A 14,929-nucleotide genomic window follows, 5' to 3' on the forward strand; every position below is an offset into this window, starting at 1 on the left:
GGTTTTATAATCATATCTATATTGGGTCAAGGTGAATTCAAATCGTAATTTCTTCATAAACAATGTTTCGCATGCTCTTTTTTTGAACTACTTACTTTAAAACTTATGCTTCATGTTTATAAAAATCAAATATTTTTCTGAAAAATATTGTGGTGATTGCAAATATCTTTAATTTAAAAATGGTCTTGCATTTCATTTTAATCCTTTCGTTAAAAATTCGCGATCGCAACACTCGAATACGCCATCTGGGGAGAGACCGGTTTCATGCAATTAGCCCTTCTCCTTTCCCTCTCCTCCTCTTTTCAGTTATATAGGAATGTACTACGCTATTTTCCCTTTTCTTAATATTTTTCCTTTTTACTTAATAAAAATATTTTCTAAAATTTCCGTGATACTTTTCTTTAGAACTATGCTTAATGTAGTTCTCAGTTCCATATAGTTTTTCAAGTTAAAAGATTTTAATCTATATGAAAATCAAGAGAGAAACTAACGTACTTCCTTCCTCTATGACTTTCCACACGCTAATGGGGAAAGCATGTGAAGTATTGCCATAGGAAAAGAGTTCTGCTCTACGCCACCTGCAGCCCATTTCGATCGCCAATACTTAACGAAACAAGTAAAAAGGGAAAATCTCAGAATGTAGGGTTTCAGGCCTTGCGCAAGGCGGCGAATTATTTTTTAAGGCATAGATGGCAATAATACGAGCTTTTGTTTCTGTCGTCATCATCTGATCTGAAAATGGCGGAGAGCGAGTTGAACGTCGATAGTATTATTTCAAGGTTATTGGAAGGTAAACGGCTGTTAAAAATAATATGTAGATTAAAATGTATTAATATGGATTCTCCAAAATGTATTCAATTGTGAAACATTTGGTTCAATTGAAAAGATTGCCTAAAAATTCTGTTGTGATTCATAAAGTATAATTCAAAACAACAGAAGTTCGTAATATTTACGATATTAAATATTGAAACATCGTATAAGTATACATTAGCATGCAATTTAATTTAGGTCAATACAATTTTAAATACCACAGAATTTATTTGCATACTTCAGAATGTTAAAAGTTGTAATTTTTTTATTTGATCTAGAATATTGACATTTTTCTGATTTGTTTACCAAATAGAAAACGATGTTTTCCTGTTAATGAATTTACAAAGAATAACTAGTTTTGTTAAACTAAGCTTGCAAAACCTTGTACTTTTCCTGAATTTAGCATGATGTTAACCCAATTATATGCAGTTTTTTTTTTTTCTTCTCATTTAACACAGCGACAATAAAGATCATGTAGTTTGTAAATATAAATTTTTGTATGTAGTTTATTGTTAAATGTTCATGGTAATAAATTCATATTAAATGGCGTAGTATGAAGAGAAAATTTTTTATTTTGGCAGAGCATTATTTATATGGTCAGTAAAATTACCAAAACTGATTCTGATTACTATTTACTCTGTAATATAATATTGAAAATACTCAACTACTTATTTGCTGTAGGTTCACTGAAATCTGCTATTTAGCTTTCTAAGGGATTTAATTGGTCACATTTACTTTTTCTACTAAAAATTCTTCCTTTATTTGTAAGAAACTTTAATCATATAAATGTTGGTTAGAATGTAGAAAAGACACCTCTTGAATTAGGCTTTGTATTGTAGCTTGGAGCTTATGCTGGTTATGAAACCTTCTATTTTTCTGTTATTTTTAACACAATTTCTTATAAGAAAATCCTACGTATTTGCGTTTTCCCTGTTTTCTGTAAGAATTAAAAATAATAGCCGTATGAAAGTCTCACTATTGTAAATTTTTCCCCAGACATTTTAGAAATCTAAAAAAAAAACTTAGAAATGAATTTCTAAAGTTTTGTTATTTAAATTGAAAGTTATAACTGTTTGAAAGCAATTTTTGATACTTTTTTAATTCTACAGCACAAGTAAATTCAGTTCTTTTTTTAAATTTTTTCTTTTTAATAGACATTACGGAAAAATAATTTACATAAACCCAGTGACTTTTCATTGGCAGCATTATTGCTTGTGTAGCAAAGGTTCTTAGTGATGTTTCACTTTATTATAAATATGAGCCTCAAAATTAATATGTTGCTTTAGTGCGGCTTTTTTTGCTACTTTTCTGGAATTTATCTACTCTTATATTTGTAAAGTTATTACTTTATGGTATTTTAATTTGGCATTGCTCATTTGTTGATTGAGGTACTTTTAAGATTTTCATAAAAAAACATCTGTCTTCATTAACATAACATTAAACTTATTCATTATTTGATTGTAAATAGATATTTATCATAAATCTGATTTCTAAGTTAGCTATAGAAAGACTGTGTAGCCTAAATTATTTTTAATGTATGGTGCTATAATTTTCTTGTAGTATGAAAATTTTCAATTCATTTTTCACATATTTCCTCATTTGTGGTATAGTGCACTGACTTTATATTAGTTAATGTCATGAAAATAGATTCAATATAATTTATAAATTTTTTTCCTTGCTTTGAATGAAAAACATTTTAAGAATTTTTTTTTTTTTTTATTCTTAAATTGAAAATGATTCAAAAATCAAAGGTAATGCCTTACCTTTATTTCTTGTCCACTATCTTCCATTTTGTTAAGAAAATTGGCCTTTAAAAAATCTCCTTCTTGAAGTAATACTCTGCCATAAGGGTTTTCTGAGATTGTTCCGAAAAGAACTAAGAGCCTCAGAAACTGCCATTTACTACTTTTATCAACAAAGATTTAAAGGTTAAATAAAATAATGTTGTATATATATAGTAAACTTAAACAAGATTTTTTTGTCATGAAGTTTATTTTAAAAAAAAAACTTTTAAAAGCCAGAATTATGAATTTAGTGTTAAAATAATATACATTATGCTATGATGTTCATATTTTTAACTTTCAGTTCGAGGGTGTAGGCCTGGCAAAACAGTTCAGCTCACCGAAGCTGAAGTACGTGGATTATGCTTGAAATCTAGAGAAATTTTTCTTAGCCAGCCTATTTTATTGGAACTGGAGGCTCCACTCAAAATTTGTGGTAAGTATAATCTACATTTGTAATTGAAACTTTTCTATAATAATGATAAAATTCTTAGATAAAAGATGTTTGTTTAATTTAACAAAGAAATTTGTTCAATTTATGTATTCTGCAATATATTGCTGGTTGTAAGTATCACATAGGTCACATTGAGGAAGTGTCAGTTTTTGTTGCCGAAATTGATTTTCATAGAGTTGTTATTTAATATTTAATTTTTTTCTTGAAAATAAGGAATGGCAATGAAAATTCATAATACAATCAGAAATTAAAATCATGTAAAGTAGTGATTCCCAACTTATTTTCTTAGTGTTCATAGTTGTCCTGATATGCCTGTAAAAAATATTCTGTTCTTAATTTTTAACTTTTCAGATGGCTTTTTAGAAGAAATTTGGGTCCGTTAACGGACCATTCACAAAATATTTTAGCCTAAAAACAGACCCTTCACAAAATGATTTTTCTTTTAATCGGACCCTTCACAAATTTGTTTATCTTCATTATTGTTTTGCTAATTGAATAAACCTTTCCCAGAGGTGGGGGGAGAAAGACAGATGTAAACGAACTAAATTTTGTCTTCGGCAGACACTTCTTCCTTTATTTGTCCGAAAAGAATATTCTGCGTTTAGCAGTATAGACTAAATATCAAATATTTGTATGTTACAACTCTAATTTAGAAGCTGCAATTGCTGTTTATTTTTTAAAATTAAATTTTTTTTATTATAATTTTACTGTGCTGAGCATAATCTTGTATCTATTTACAATTTAAAAACTCCTTGAAAAAGTTTTTTGCTATAACCGGACCCAATTTGCACAAGTTCATAAAAGCTAGACCCTGGTTGAAGGAATGAGAATAATTTTTTCACAATTTCACAAAAACAGGACCTTTCACAAAATATCTGGACAGACCCCTGCTTTTTGTCCTGATTTTCCTTATTTTTGGTTATGTTGAGAACATCCCATTTTCTAAACATACAAATGGAGATTTTTAAAATATAGATAATTAAAAGATTTAGATCTTTAATCCAACATCTTTTTGTTCTAGTTAATAATACTGTAGAGAACCTATTATCCGGGATGCTCGGGACCATCACTATCCCAGATGTCTGAATTTCTCGGTTTTCCCGAATCGGCCAAAAAATAACGTTAATCAATGTTTTATTCAACCCAAATTACGATGAAAGAGTAACACATTTTAAAATAAGGGGTAAAAAAAAAAAAAAAAAACTTTCCTAAATTTAATAAGAAATGGTAGAAAAATAATATTTAAAAGAATAAAAACATTTACAAGTTTAGATAAGAAACGTAAATATTAAAACCCGAACAAGACAGAATATTACAAAATCAACTGAATTAAAAAATAAACTTAATTTTAAAATTTATGAATAAAGATCTAATTTATTGAGTATGAAATTTATTGTGAACAGTAGAAAAGCGGAAGAAAAAACTTCATAAAATAATCGTCTGCTATTAGTAATAAATAATTGTATGGTCAGATTAATAAACAAAAACAATATTCTCCTTAATTTTTTCCTGGCAGGTTCATTGTGTAATGAAACTGATTTCACCTTTTTCCTGGTTTTGAATATCAGCGTAAGTTGAAGCAAATATAGGCAACAAAACATTTATGAAGCTCCACCAATCACAAGTTGTAAAATAGAATTACTCAGCTAATAACTCTATAAATTATGAAAATTTAAAATCGATAACAGAAGTGTTAGGCAAAATTTACTTTTAGTGTGGTTTTATTTTTTTCTTTTGAATAGCCCTAACCTTCTTAATAAATTAGTCAGATTTAGGTTACATTAAATAGTCTTGTGAATCTCATTTGTTTTCTTTTTATTTAAATTTCTAGAAATGAATGTTGTTTATGTTTGTATGCAGGAGATATTCATGGACAATATACAGATCTTCTTAGGCTTTTTGAGTATGGAGGTTTTCCACCTGAAGCCAATTACTTGTTTCTTGGTGATTATGTAGACAGAGGAAAACAATCTCTTGAAACTATCTGCTTACTCTTAGCATATAAAATAAAGTATCCAGAAAATTTCTTCCTTCTTCGTGGTAATCACGAATGTGCTAGCATCAACAGAATCTATGGTTTTTATGATGAATGTAAGTAATGAGATATATTTGTTGTTTTCAGATTATTATTTTTTTATCGACAATTAAAGTTTTCAAATGCTGTATGTAACTGGTATTATAATAAGTTTGTTTGTAAAGAAGCTTAAAGTAAAAAATGCTAAAACATGTGCCGTAAGTTCCCTAGCAACAATTTCATCTTGACTCTAGTATGGCTCAATATGGGTCCAATATGAACATGCACAAAGGGACCAATATTGGGGTGTCTTGATTTTTTACTATTGGTCCTATATAAGGCAAATATTGCCCTTTATGGGGCTAATATAGAGCCTATATTCGCTGAAAAATGAATATAAAATATTGGGTGAATCTAACAATTCTATATATCGTCTATATTGGTTGTAAAGTGGCTGTAAAATATTGAGTGAATTGGACAATTCTATATAGGACCATCATTGGAAAAATAATGGTATTTCGATCCCTTATTGGGCCAATATTTGCGAATATTGGTCCAATGAGGGCACAAGTTATTTTGCTGATAGGATTGCTGAACAATTTATATGCCTGTTACACGATGAAGATTTTATATATTAGTTGAATTTAATATGTAGGCATTTGTATGTAATTTGATATTTATAACTCATTAAGATTCCCTTTTTCTTCTTTTTTTTTTGAAAATTTAGTTATTTGTTTTCAAAAAGTGGTAATAATTTAATTTGTTTGATTGGTTTATTTTTGATAATACCTGCAGAACATTAGATATAATTCTGCTCCAGAATGTGCAGCATGTCCTCATCTGGACCTTGCTCCACTAAACCCTACATTCAATCTGCTCCAGAATGGTTTGTAATAACTCAAAGATGCACGAAACTTTAATATCAGAACTGTTTTAAAAAGGCACAATACCTTAACTAATAACAATTAAAAGGATATAATACAGGTAAAATCTACTTTATAGGATCATTATAAAAGTCTAGCTCAAAATAATTCTTTTTTTCAATTATTAGTTACCATTTTTATTTCATAAGCGTGGTCTTGATTTAGTTGAACATAACTTTGATTTATGCAATATTGACAGATCCATTGTAGAATGCTCATTGAGTAGATTCATTAAAAAAATTTTTTTATTTAACTCCAGCAGTAGTATAACAGTTGTTTTGACTTTCGCTTTTCTGGATAAACACACCTAGTTGCATACTAAGTACCTAAACCATTAACAAAGGTTAAAATAAGAACAGTCTTAAGTATCAGGAATGCCTACAATGTTTACATACAATTAAGATTCTCCCCAGTATGGTGACAATTGTCGCCAAATGTTTTAAGAATGTCTCTAAAATCATGCACATGGGTGACAGAATCATTGCCTTAAAATATGTTTGAAAGTGCAAAATAGTAATAAAAATGTCTCTCTTTTTTTGTCATTAAAGACCAGTCATTAAAAAAAAAAAAAAATTGTGCTAATTTTATGCGTAGGTTAGACTTTCTCTGATTTACTCATTTATTTGTTTAGTCTCTGTATTTTAATCTATTTTAGCTTTTCGTTTTTTCACTTAATTTTAATAAACTCTGATCTTCAATCATTATGGGGTAATGAACCGAACTAGTTTCTGGGTGTAATAGATGGCAATTAATAACCTTTGATGTGTACACCATAACATGATTTATGAAATTGTAAAGTTCAATATTTTTTCCTCTCAAGTTTATCTTCTATATTAATTTTTTGAACCACGAACTGAATACCTAGATGGTCCTATTGATTTGCTAAATTTTAAATGTATTGATTTGCTGAATTTTAAATGCTGGTATAAACCCTACATATAAACAAGAATATAAATAGCAAAGTCAACTCTTATAGTAATTGCATAGCTACTTGCAGTAGAATGGGTAAAATAAGTTCTCTGAAATCACATATATCTGAAGAAATCCATGAAATAATAATTTTCAAATATTTCACGAAACTCATAAAAATGAATCCAGGATTTTGCTGGAAAATTCTTAAAACTTCCAGAATTTTTGAAAAATTTAGAAAAGTTAGGCTTTGTATAAAAATAATTATTTGAAAACAGAATTTTATTGTTGAATAACAGTTTGTTAAATTTCAAATTAATAATAGTTTTGTAAACCTAACACATTTGTTTTAGTTTTTTCTTTCTTTACTTTTTACTTGTGTATTAGACATTATTTTGTGCAATCATTGTTAGCAATTTTCTTTTTCTTATATAGGTAAGAGACGTTATAATATCAAGCTATGGAAAACATTTACTGATTGTTTTAATTGTTTGCCTATTGCCGCCATAATTGATGAAAAAATATTTTGTTGCCATGGAGGTATGGAATTTTCTTACATTAAAAAATTACATACTTTTTATTTTATTTTAGTTTATATAACCTGTGAGATAATTACCATTTTATTTTCATAAGTTATTCTGCAAATATTTATATTAATTCATATATATTATATTATATTTATATTAATTCAGGAATATTCATTTATTACGAAATTTTTAGACCTTATGCTGTTGTTAACCAATATGTTATATATCATTTTTGTGTTCAAAAAATTACAAAAAAAAAAATATCTGATTAGGTCTTTCTCCGGATTTGCAATCTATGGAGCAAATCAGAAGGATTATGAGGCCCACTGATGTTCCTGACACAGGTGACAAAATATTTGCAAATTCTACAGTTGATTTCTGTTTTAAAATTAAAAACTTAGTAGAAATGAATTCCTTTTGAATATTTTATTTATTTTTAAGGTCTGTTATGTGATTTGTTGTGGTCCGATCCTGACAAAGATGTTCAAGGTTGGGGTGAAAATGACCGTGGTGTGTCTTTCACATTTGGTGCTGATGTTGTCAGCAAATTTCTCAATCGGCATGATTTAGATCTCATATGTAGAGCCCATCAGGTATAACTTCAAGTGTGAAACTAAAATAAAATTTTATGATAGGTTACCTCCTCTCTTCTCAAATCTGCAAACCTACCCACTCGACAAATGTAATTCGTATATTAAAATTGCTTTTGATCAATAAAATATATCTAAGGAAAAAATAAAAATATAGTTATTTTATCTATAAGTTTTCAATCTGCACTTGGCTTGGCATGTGAGGATGCATGATAATTTAATTCGTATGGTTTTGTTAAAAAGAGTAATAAAAAAATAAAGGTTTGAATTGTACAATGTTGCCAAGAAAAATAGTGAAACAGAAAAGTCTTAATTTGCATGTCAAGTGGAGTTGTAAAGTTATATAAAAGCGAAACAAAATTTTAGTATGTTAGCAGATCTAAGAAACAAAATTGAATATTTTTGAAATGTTATTGAAAATATTAATAGTTAAATGCTATGAAATACTTAGAAGTAGTTAAGTTAATTTCAATAATTTTACATTTAGGCTCAGTGCTCGGAGGGCTCTAATTTCAATTAAAACAATTACAAAATATTTTTATACATAATTACTACAGTTTAGTAAAGGTATATATTAGAATGAATCATAATTTAAAAAGGAAAGAAAAATTGGCTTTTAGTCTTTTACTACAGTGTGGAACTAAGTATTTATTTGAAAGGTAAACCAGGCTGAGTGTATACATATTTTTAAAGAATCCAACAGTAGTTAAGAAAGATATACTGATTTTATTAGTTCATTGCTTGTAAATTCTGTTTCATGAAATCTAAATTATTTGCAGGTTGTTGAAGATGGTTATGAATTCTTTGCAAAAAGACAGTTAGTAACATTGTTTTCTGCACCCAACTATTGTGGAGAGTTTGATAATGCTGGTGGAATGATGTCTGTAGATGAAACACTTATGTGCTCTTTTCAGGTATTTATATTTTTCATTTAAAGATATGCCTTGCTTTCAAATTATTCATTAAACTTGGTGTTTTTATTTATTTATTTTTTATAAAACAAAATTATGATTTATGTTCAATTCTTTGTTGACAATAGGGATCAATCCATATGTTCCGACTGGTATTGAAAAATGAAATAAATTTTTTTTTTTCTTGATTTAGTATAAGTGAGAATACATAACTATTTTTGTTAAGTTATTTGTAAATATTTTATCTTCAAAGTGATTTAAGTTTTAATATTTTATTTATTTATTATATCATTTAAGATTAATCTAGAAATTTGTTGTATGTGATTTGTTCGTTGAATATTAATTCATATGTGCTAGCTTCCTGATTGAAGGGTTGTAGCCGAAATTTCTACAGAATTTATCGGCGTTGCGTTAGAATTACAATAGCCATTGCCAATAATTAAACATTTTACTTATTAATTCCTGCTGTAAAAAAGGAAAAATTCTTTAATTCATTAAAAATTGCAATTTAGATAAATCTGGAGTTCTTAAAATTAATTTGTTTCTGCCTATTAATTATGAAGTCTTGTTTCAAGAAAATGAGATATATATATTATCATTGCTGCTTGACTGAATATCTTTTTGCAATAATTAGTTTATTCAGAATTAGAATTTTTCTTTATGTAATTAATTTTTTTATTAAAAAAAAAACAGTATTGTCATTATATACTTTCCAATGTTGTAAGATATTGATAACATTCTTCTTCTGTAGATATTGAAACCATCTGAGAAAAAAGCCAAATACCAATATGGAGGATTAAACTCTGGACGACCAGTTACTCCCCCACGTGGACCAGTTAAAAAGAAGTAGCCTCTTCATGTGTACAGTTGCTTCCATATTGCTTCTTTCTTTTTTAAAAATTTGTATAAATATCCTCTTGATCATGCTTAAATCTTGACCCAAATGCACAGATTTCCTTTTCATGTAAAGTGGAATAATTCACCTGTTATTTGACAGACTTGTTAAACCGAAAATCCAGTCACTTCAGTATTTATTCATTTTAGATTTGGATATTAAAACTCCGTTATGTTTTATTGTGTTTAGAAAGCTGCGCTTAAATTAAACTTGACAATAAATGTTATGTTGATCTTTCCATTAGTTTGTACTTTATGTGCATTTAAAAAGTAGTTTTTGGTAATTTATTTAGGTGTGAATTTTACAATGTGCACGGAGATGGATTAGCGCATTATTCTTGAGCTTTCATATAATCTTGATTATAACAATGTTGAGTAGTATGTATTTACATGAAAGTTATTAATACTTTGAAAATTTAAACTCTTATTATTCAGTTCATGTTGCGAAGATTTCCTTCTTGTTTTTCATTTTGTATATTTTTTCATTTGCATTAACTGCCTGTATATGATTTTATTTCATGTAATCATAGTATTAAAAGATTTAAAATCCCCACTCTTATCTTGTCCCTTTTCTTCTTGTGTCAAGTTTCCAAATTATATTTTAATTTGTGAAACATTTAACTTTAGTAGAGAATCTAACGTTATTTAAGTCATAATTCCGGCCATGAATATTAAGCAGTTGCTGACATTGGTTTCAGTTGTGCAATTACTATGTGGTTGTTTATATTTGAATTTATAGTTTATGTCTCATTTGAAAATGTTTTGCCCAATGCCATTATATTTAAATAACTATAACCATAATTTTAACTAAGTTTTTTTTCCTGTATTGATGTTTAACTTAGATAATGGAGATGAATAAAAATTTGTGGAAAAACAGATTTGTGATGGTTATTCCTTTTTTTTAATTTCAAATCCAATAGATCTGTGGCGTATTTACCACTACTAAATTACAACTGCAATTCACTAGTATATAAGACATGTTGACTCGACTCTATGTCGGGGTACCTTATCATAGATGATGATTGACATGCTCGATAACCAAATCACTATTTTAAGCACATTCCCCGGTACACCTCTTAGCACTGTAAAATTTTCATAAGGCTATTGTTTCCATGTTACATAAGACTTAGCAAATTTTTTACATTATCTTTAAGAAATTTTTCAAAATTAACTTTTGAATTTTACAATTCTTAAACTATTGCTGTATAATATTAAAGATAAGAACTGCGTTTATGAAGGAAATGTTTTTATGGAATTATTTATTGAATATTTTTCTTAGTTTGCAATAAATTGAGACAAATCACTTTGCTTAGCTACCAACATGGATAGGGAAAAATCCAGGAGATTTTATGAAATAATATAAATTTTATGATAATTGTTTCATAATATACTAAGTACTTTACTAATAGGGAATTTTAAGGATTTTATTGTCATCAAAATACGAAAACTTGATTACACTAATAACTATAAATGGTCTACAACATTTTCTATTTGTGATTAACATTAAATGAATTCAAAATATTTTTTATTACGTTAACTCCTCATTTTCAATAGTAATAGACAAGTAATTCATTATTTATAGTTAAAAAATGCTTTAATTAATTTAAAAAGGGTGTTCTGAATGAAAATAAACTGGCAATATTTAGACCAAAAAAAAAACATCTTTTTAACTGATTTCTGTAAATGAGGCTCACTTCATTATGTGTTAATAATATACATATTTAGGCAGCAATAAATTGTGTAAAATTTCTATTTCCATATGAATTTTTTTTTCCCCTAAAATTTACAGAATTTTCAAAAATGTGTAAAAACCACGCGAATTTTTATTATACCAGTAGATTTGGAGAAACAAACAAAATCCAGTAGAGTTGGCAGCTATGGCTTCCGAAAAAAATATAAAGCCTGCAATTTTAACTTGTTTTATTAACTGCCTTGAAGGTGGGTGAAGTTTCAATTTCTGCCCTCTCCTGTCTTGTGTGATCTCTCTGCCAACATTCCAACTCTGCTAATTAATGCTTAATCTCATCTGTTGCAATTCTCTTAGGCATGTTATCTCAATATGTACCCTTTCCAGTTCCCTGTCCTCTTTTTTTTTTTTCTACTCCCAAATTTTCTGACCTAAGGCACCCATACCGTCTACAGTAGAGAGATTAGTCCGATAACTACCTGAGTCCTCGAATTAAACTGGTGTTTTGTCCTGACCGCTTAAAGTAGAACTTACTGTTTTATCACCAAAGGAAATGTATCATTAAAAATTTTGACTATTTTCTGTGTCTCTAGAGCTCTCATCTTTTAACTGAAGCTTTATCTGATAACAATACTGCCCTGCAATTAAGAAATCAACATAAGCAACAAAAAATTCAAAATTGAGATATTTTTGCATTTTTATACAGCAAGATACATATTGCAAAAAATGAAAAATTTCGAAAGTAAATTTTTTTATCCGTTTTTTTTTTTTTGAATTTCTATTTTAGTGTTCATAGCATTAGTGATAGAAGAAAAGTTGTCAAATCACTTTTCTTGGAATTGAATCTTGAAGCACTTGCATTGTTTTTTTCAATCGCACAGCAGAATATTTGTTCCAGGATAGTTGTTAGAATGCATTGCCAATCAAAATTTCAACTATTTTGGGACTAGCTAAAGTGCTTGTGGCGTAACTACCACTACTTATATTAAACATCAATTCATTAGTATATAAGACGTGTTACCTCGGTTCTATGAAAAGGTACTCAAAGAACCTAGTTAAAACGCCTTATATAAGTAGTGGTAGCTACGCCACAATACTACCCCCACATGCTTAAATCTCAACTGGAACTTGAAGCCTGATGTATGTAAGTTTCAATCGTTTCCCGACCGCTACAAGTCAATTTTATCGTCATTTTATAATCAAAACTTCGATCTCTTTCCAACTAGCTAGTGTTCACAAGTCAAGTCGAAAGTGCTGCTCTCGTTGACAACTGCAATCATTTCCTGAATGCTCCAAGCAAGGTTTATTTTTAAAAAGAATGTTTTGTAGATTGAAATTTCAACCACTTTCAAGGTAGCTAGAGTACTCAAATTTCAACTGGATCCTGGTGGCAATACAATTTACATTTGTTCTCTAAATGTTCAGATTTTTTACCACTCTGACTTCTGACACAAAATTTATAAATAAAATAGTTTTAAGGACTATATTTTTCAAGTGGTCTATAAAAGAGAAAATAATACTTTTATAACACTTAAAATGAAAAATTTTTGACGCATATTACGCATTACCTTCGCAAAAAATTTCTATAATCATCGAAAATTCTCAACAAGTATTTACATTTTTCGTTTCAATAGTGAGACGCAAATAGAATTTTCTCTCTCTTTTTTTATTAGCATATTTGAAAAATTAAGTTATACAACTTTTTATGCTACTTCAACTGACATAGATACTTTATTTATGTCGCACTAAAGTTGCAAATGGGCTATGGGCGACTGTCTGGGAAGCATCCCTGAAGATAATCAGAAGACATGCCAATTTTGATCCTCTGCAGAAGGGGTGGCTCCCCTGCTTTGGTAGCCCGACGACCTGCGCTTGAAATGGAGCACCTTATTGTAAAATAGTGTAACAAGAACCGTTACCGCGCACCCTTAGTCCCTAAGCAGGCTGATCAAAGTGGTCACCCACCCACTTACTTACTGACCGCAGCCAGTGATGCTTGATTTTGTCGTTCTACTGGGAACCGTGTCTTTACGATCAGTCTACTGCAGGATTTCACCACGATTGAAAAGTACAACACACAGTAGTGTACATGAACTTAGTGCACCCCCTGCAAGATTTATAAATGCGCTCTATCTTAGACTTGACACAAATTTTTGTTAAATTATAATATAAGACAAGAAAACAATAGGTGTTAATGACCTTTCATTTTAATTTCTAAAAATATTGATGTTAATTTATAAAGAATTAATAATTGCGATGGAAAGGCGGAATTTAGAAAAAGCATTAAATTGGAACACTTACCAACTTACACATTAAAATGAAGTTTATCTTAATAATACGGGGAAATAACTCACTATCTTACAATAATTATAATTTCTTACAATAAAATATTTTAAATGTAGGGGTGCACAACCTTTTCGAATGAAAAACTGAGTATCCCAAGTATTTAGACACGTTGACGGCAATATAAATGAATTTAGACTTTCTATAAATGTTAATAATTTGTGTAAAAAAATCATCAAATTCAATACGTTATTGTTAAAATTGGACGTTTTGTTAATTTTTGTAACCGTCGTTGAACAGCCCACCCAATTTTTGTGTTTACGAATACTAATGTTCATATCTATAGCCTTTTAATTTTAACCCCAATGCAGAAGACAAGAGAGCTCCTGGATCACGTATTGGGAGAAATTTGCCTGCGTGGAGGACTTTTTGATGGAACTAACCCGCATTTACGTTGCATGGAGAGGAAGACCACAAGAACCTCCAATGGTTAGCTTGACGGCAATGGGACTCTAACCCATGATCCGGCTACCACTGAGGATATTTCACGTGAGCACTGTGGTCGGTGCAAGCCGGATACGGATTTGTATCGACCAGTCATCACTGGGATTCGAACCCAGTTCACCTCATTGGAAGGCGAAAGCTCTATCCCCTGAGCCATCGCGGCTCACATTTTGTTTACTATAAAATTCGAATTTGCCAGTATAATATAATTACCTTGGGCAAATCCAGTTTTTGGCCAATCCAAAGCAACATACAAATCAAACGCTGTTCTTTACTTCATTAAGAAAGAGCCATAAAATATATCACACTATCCTCTACTCCTTATAAGGCTGAAAATCATGACGGCATGTCTTTGGATCTTCCGTTGCCGATAGCCCATTGTGCGGCTCTAATGTGAAGCAAATAAAGTACATAACTATTTATGCTTTTATATATATATATGTATATATCGAAAAGTTAAATCGGTATTATTAACTGAATGTCGAAATAAACTTATGCAGGAATTTCAACTTCTATTTAAACACAAGATTTTTATTAAATACTCAAATTTTATAATTAATAAATATGATTTTTCCCATTTTATATCTAAACAATTTTTAAAGACTTGGTAAATGAGCATTGAAATTTTTAATTACCGACAAA

General features: G+C 29.2%; 1 protein-coding gene across 1 annotated transcript; it reads left to right on the plus strand.

Moving 5' to 3' along the window:
* The first annotated feature begins 296 nt into the window (after positions 1 to 296).
* On the plus strand, positions 297 to 10,689 carry LOC107438185 (serine/threonine-protein phosphatase PP1-beta catalytic subunit). Its single transcript, XM_016050405.4, has 8 exons — positions 297 to 790; positions 2,896 to 3,027; positions 4,906 to 5,136; positions 7,327 to 7,431; positions 7,691 to 7,762; positions 7,860 to 8,011; positions 8,788 to 8,922; positions 9,671 to 10,689. The coding sequence occupies exons 1-8, from the start codon at positions 739 to 741 to the stop codon at positions 9,767 to 9,769; spliced, it is 978 nt and encodes a 325-aa protein (XP_015905891.1). The 5' UTR covers positions 297 to 738; the 3' UTR covers positions 9,770 to 10,689.
* Positions 10,690 to 14,929: the final 4,240 nt, after the last annotated feature.

This window comes from Parasteatoda tepidariorum, chromosome 5 (assembly GCF_982258835.1).
Source record: "Parasteatoda tepidariorum strain Cologne lab strain chromosome 5, Ptep-v5.0, whole genome shotgun sequence".
Classification (NCBI taxonomy): Eukaryota; Metazoa; Arthropoda; class Arachnida; order Araneae; family Theridiidae; genus Parasteatoda; species Parasteatoda tepidariorum.

Bases quoted from the DNA above. Each gene is read 5' to 3' on its own strand.
- LOC107438185 (XM_016050405.4), top strand. From the start codon at position 739: ATGGCGGAGAGCGAGTTGAACGTCGATAGTATTATTTCAAGGTTATTG. The intron at 791-2,895 runs GTAAACGGCTGT...TTTAACTTTCAG, and splicing joins TATTTCAAGGTTATTGGAAG to TTCGAGGGTGTAGGCCTGGC. The intron at 7,432-7,690 runs GTATGGAATTTT...ATATCTGATTAG, and splicing joins AATATTTTGTTGCCATGGAG to GTCTTTCTCCGGATTTGCAA.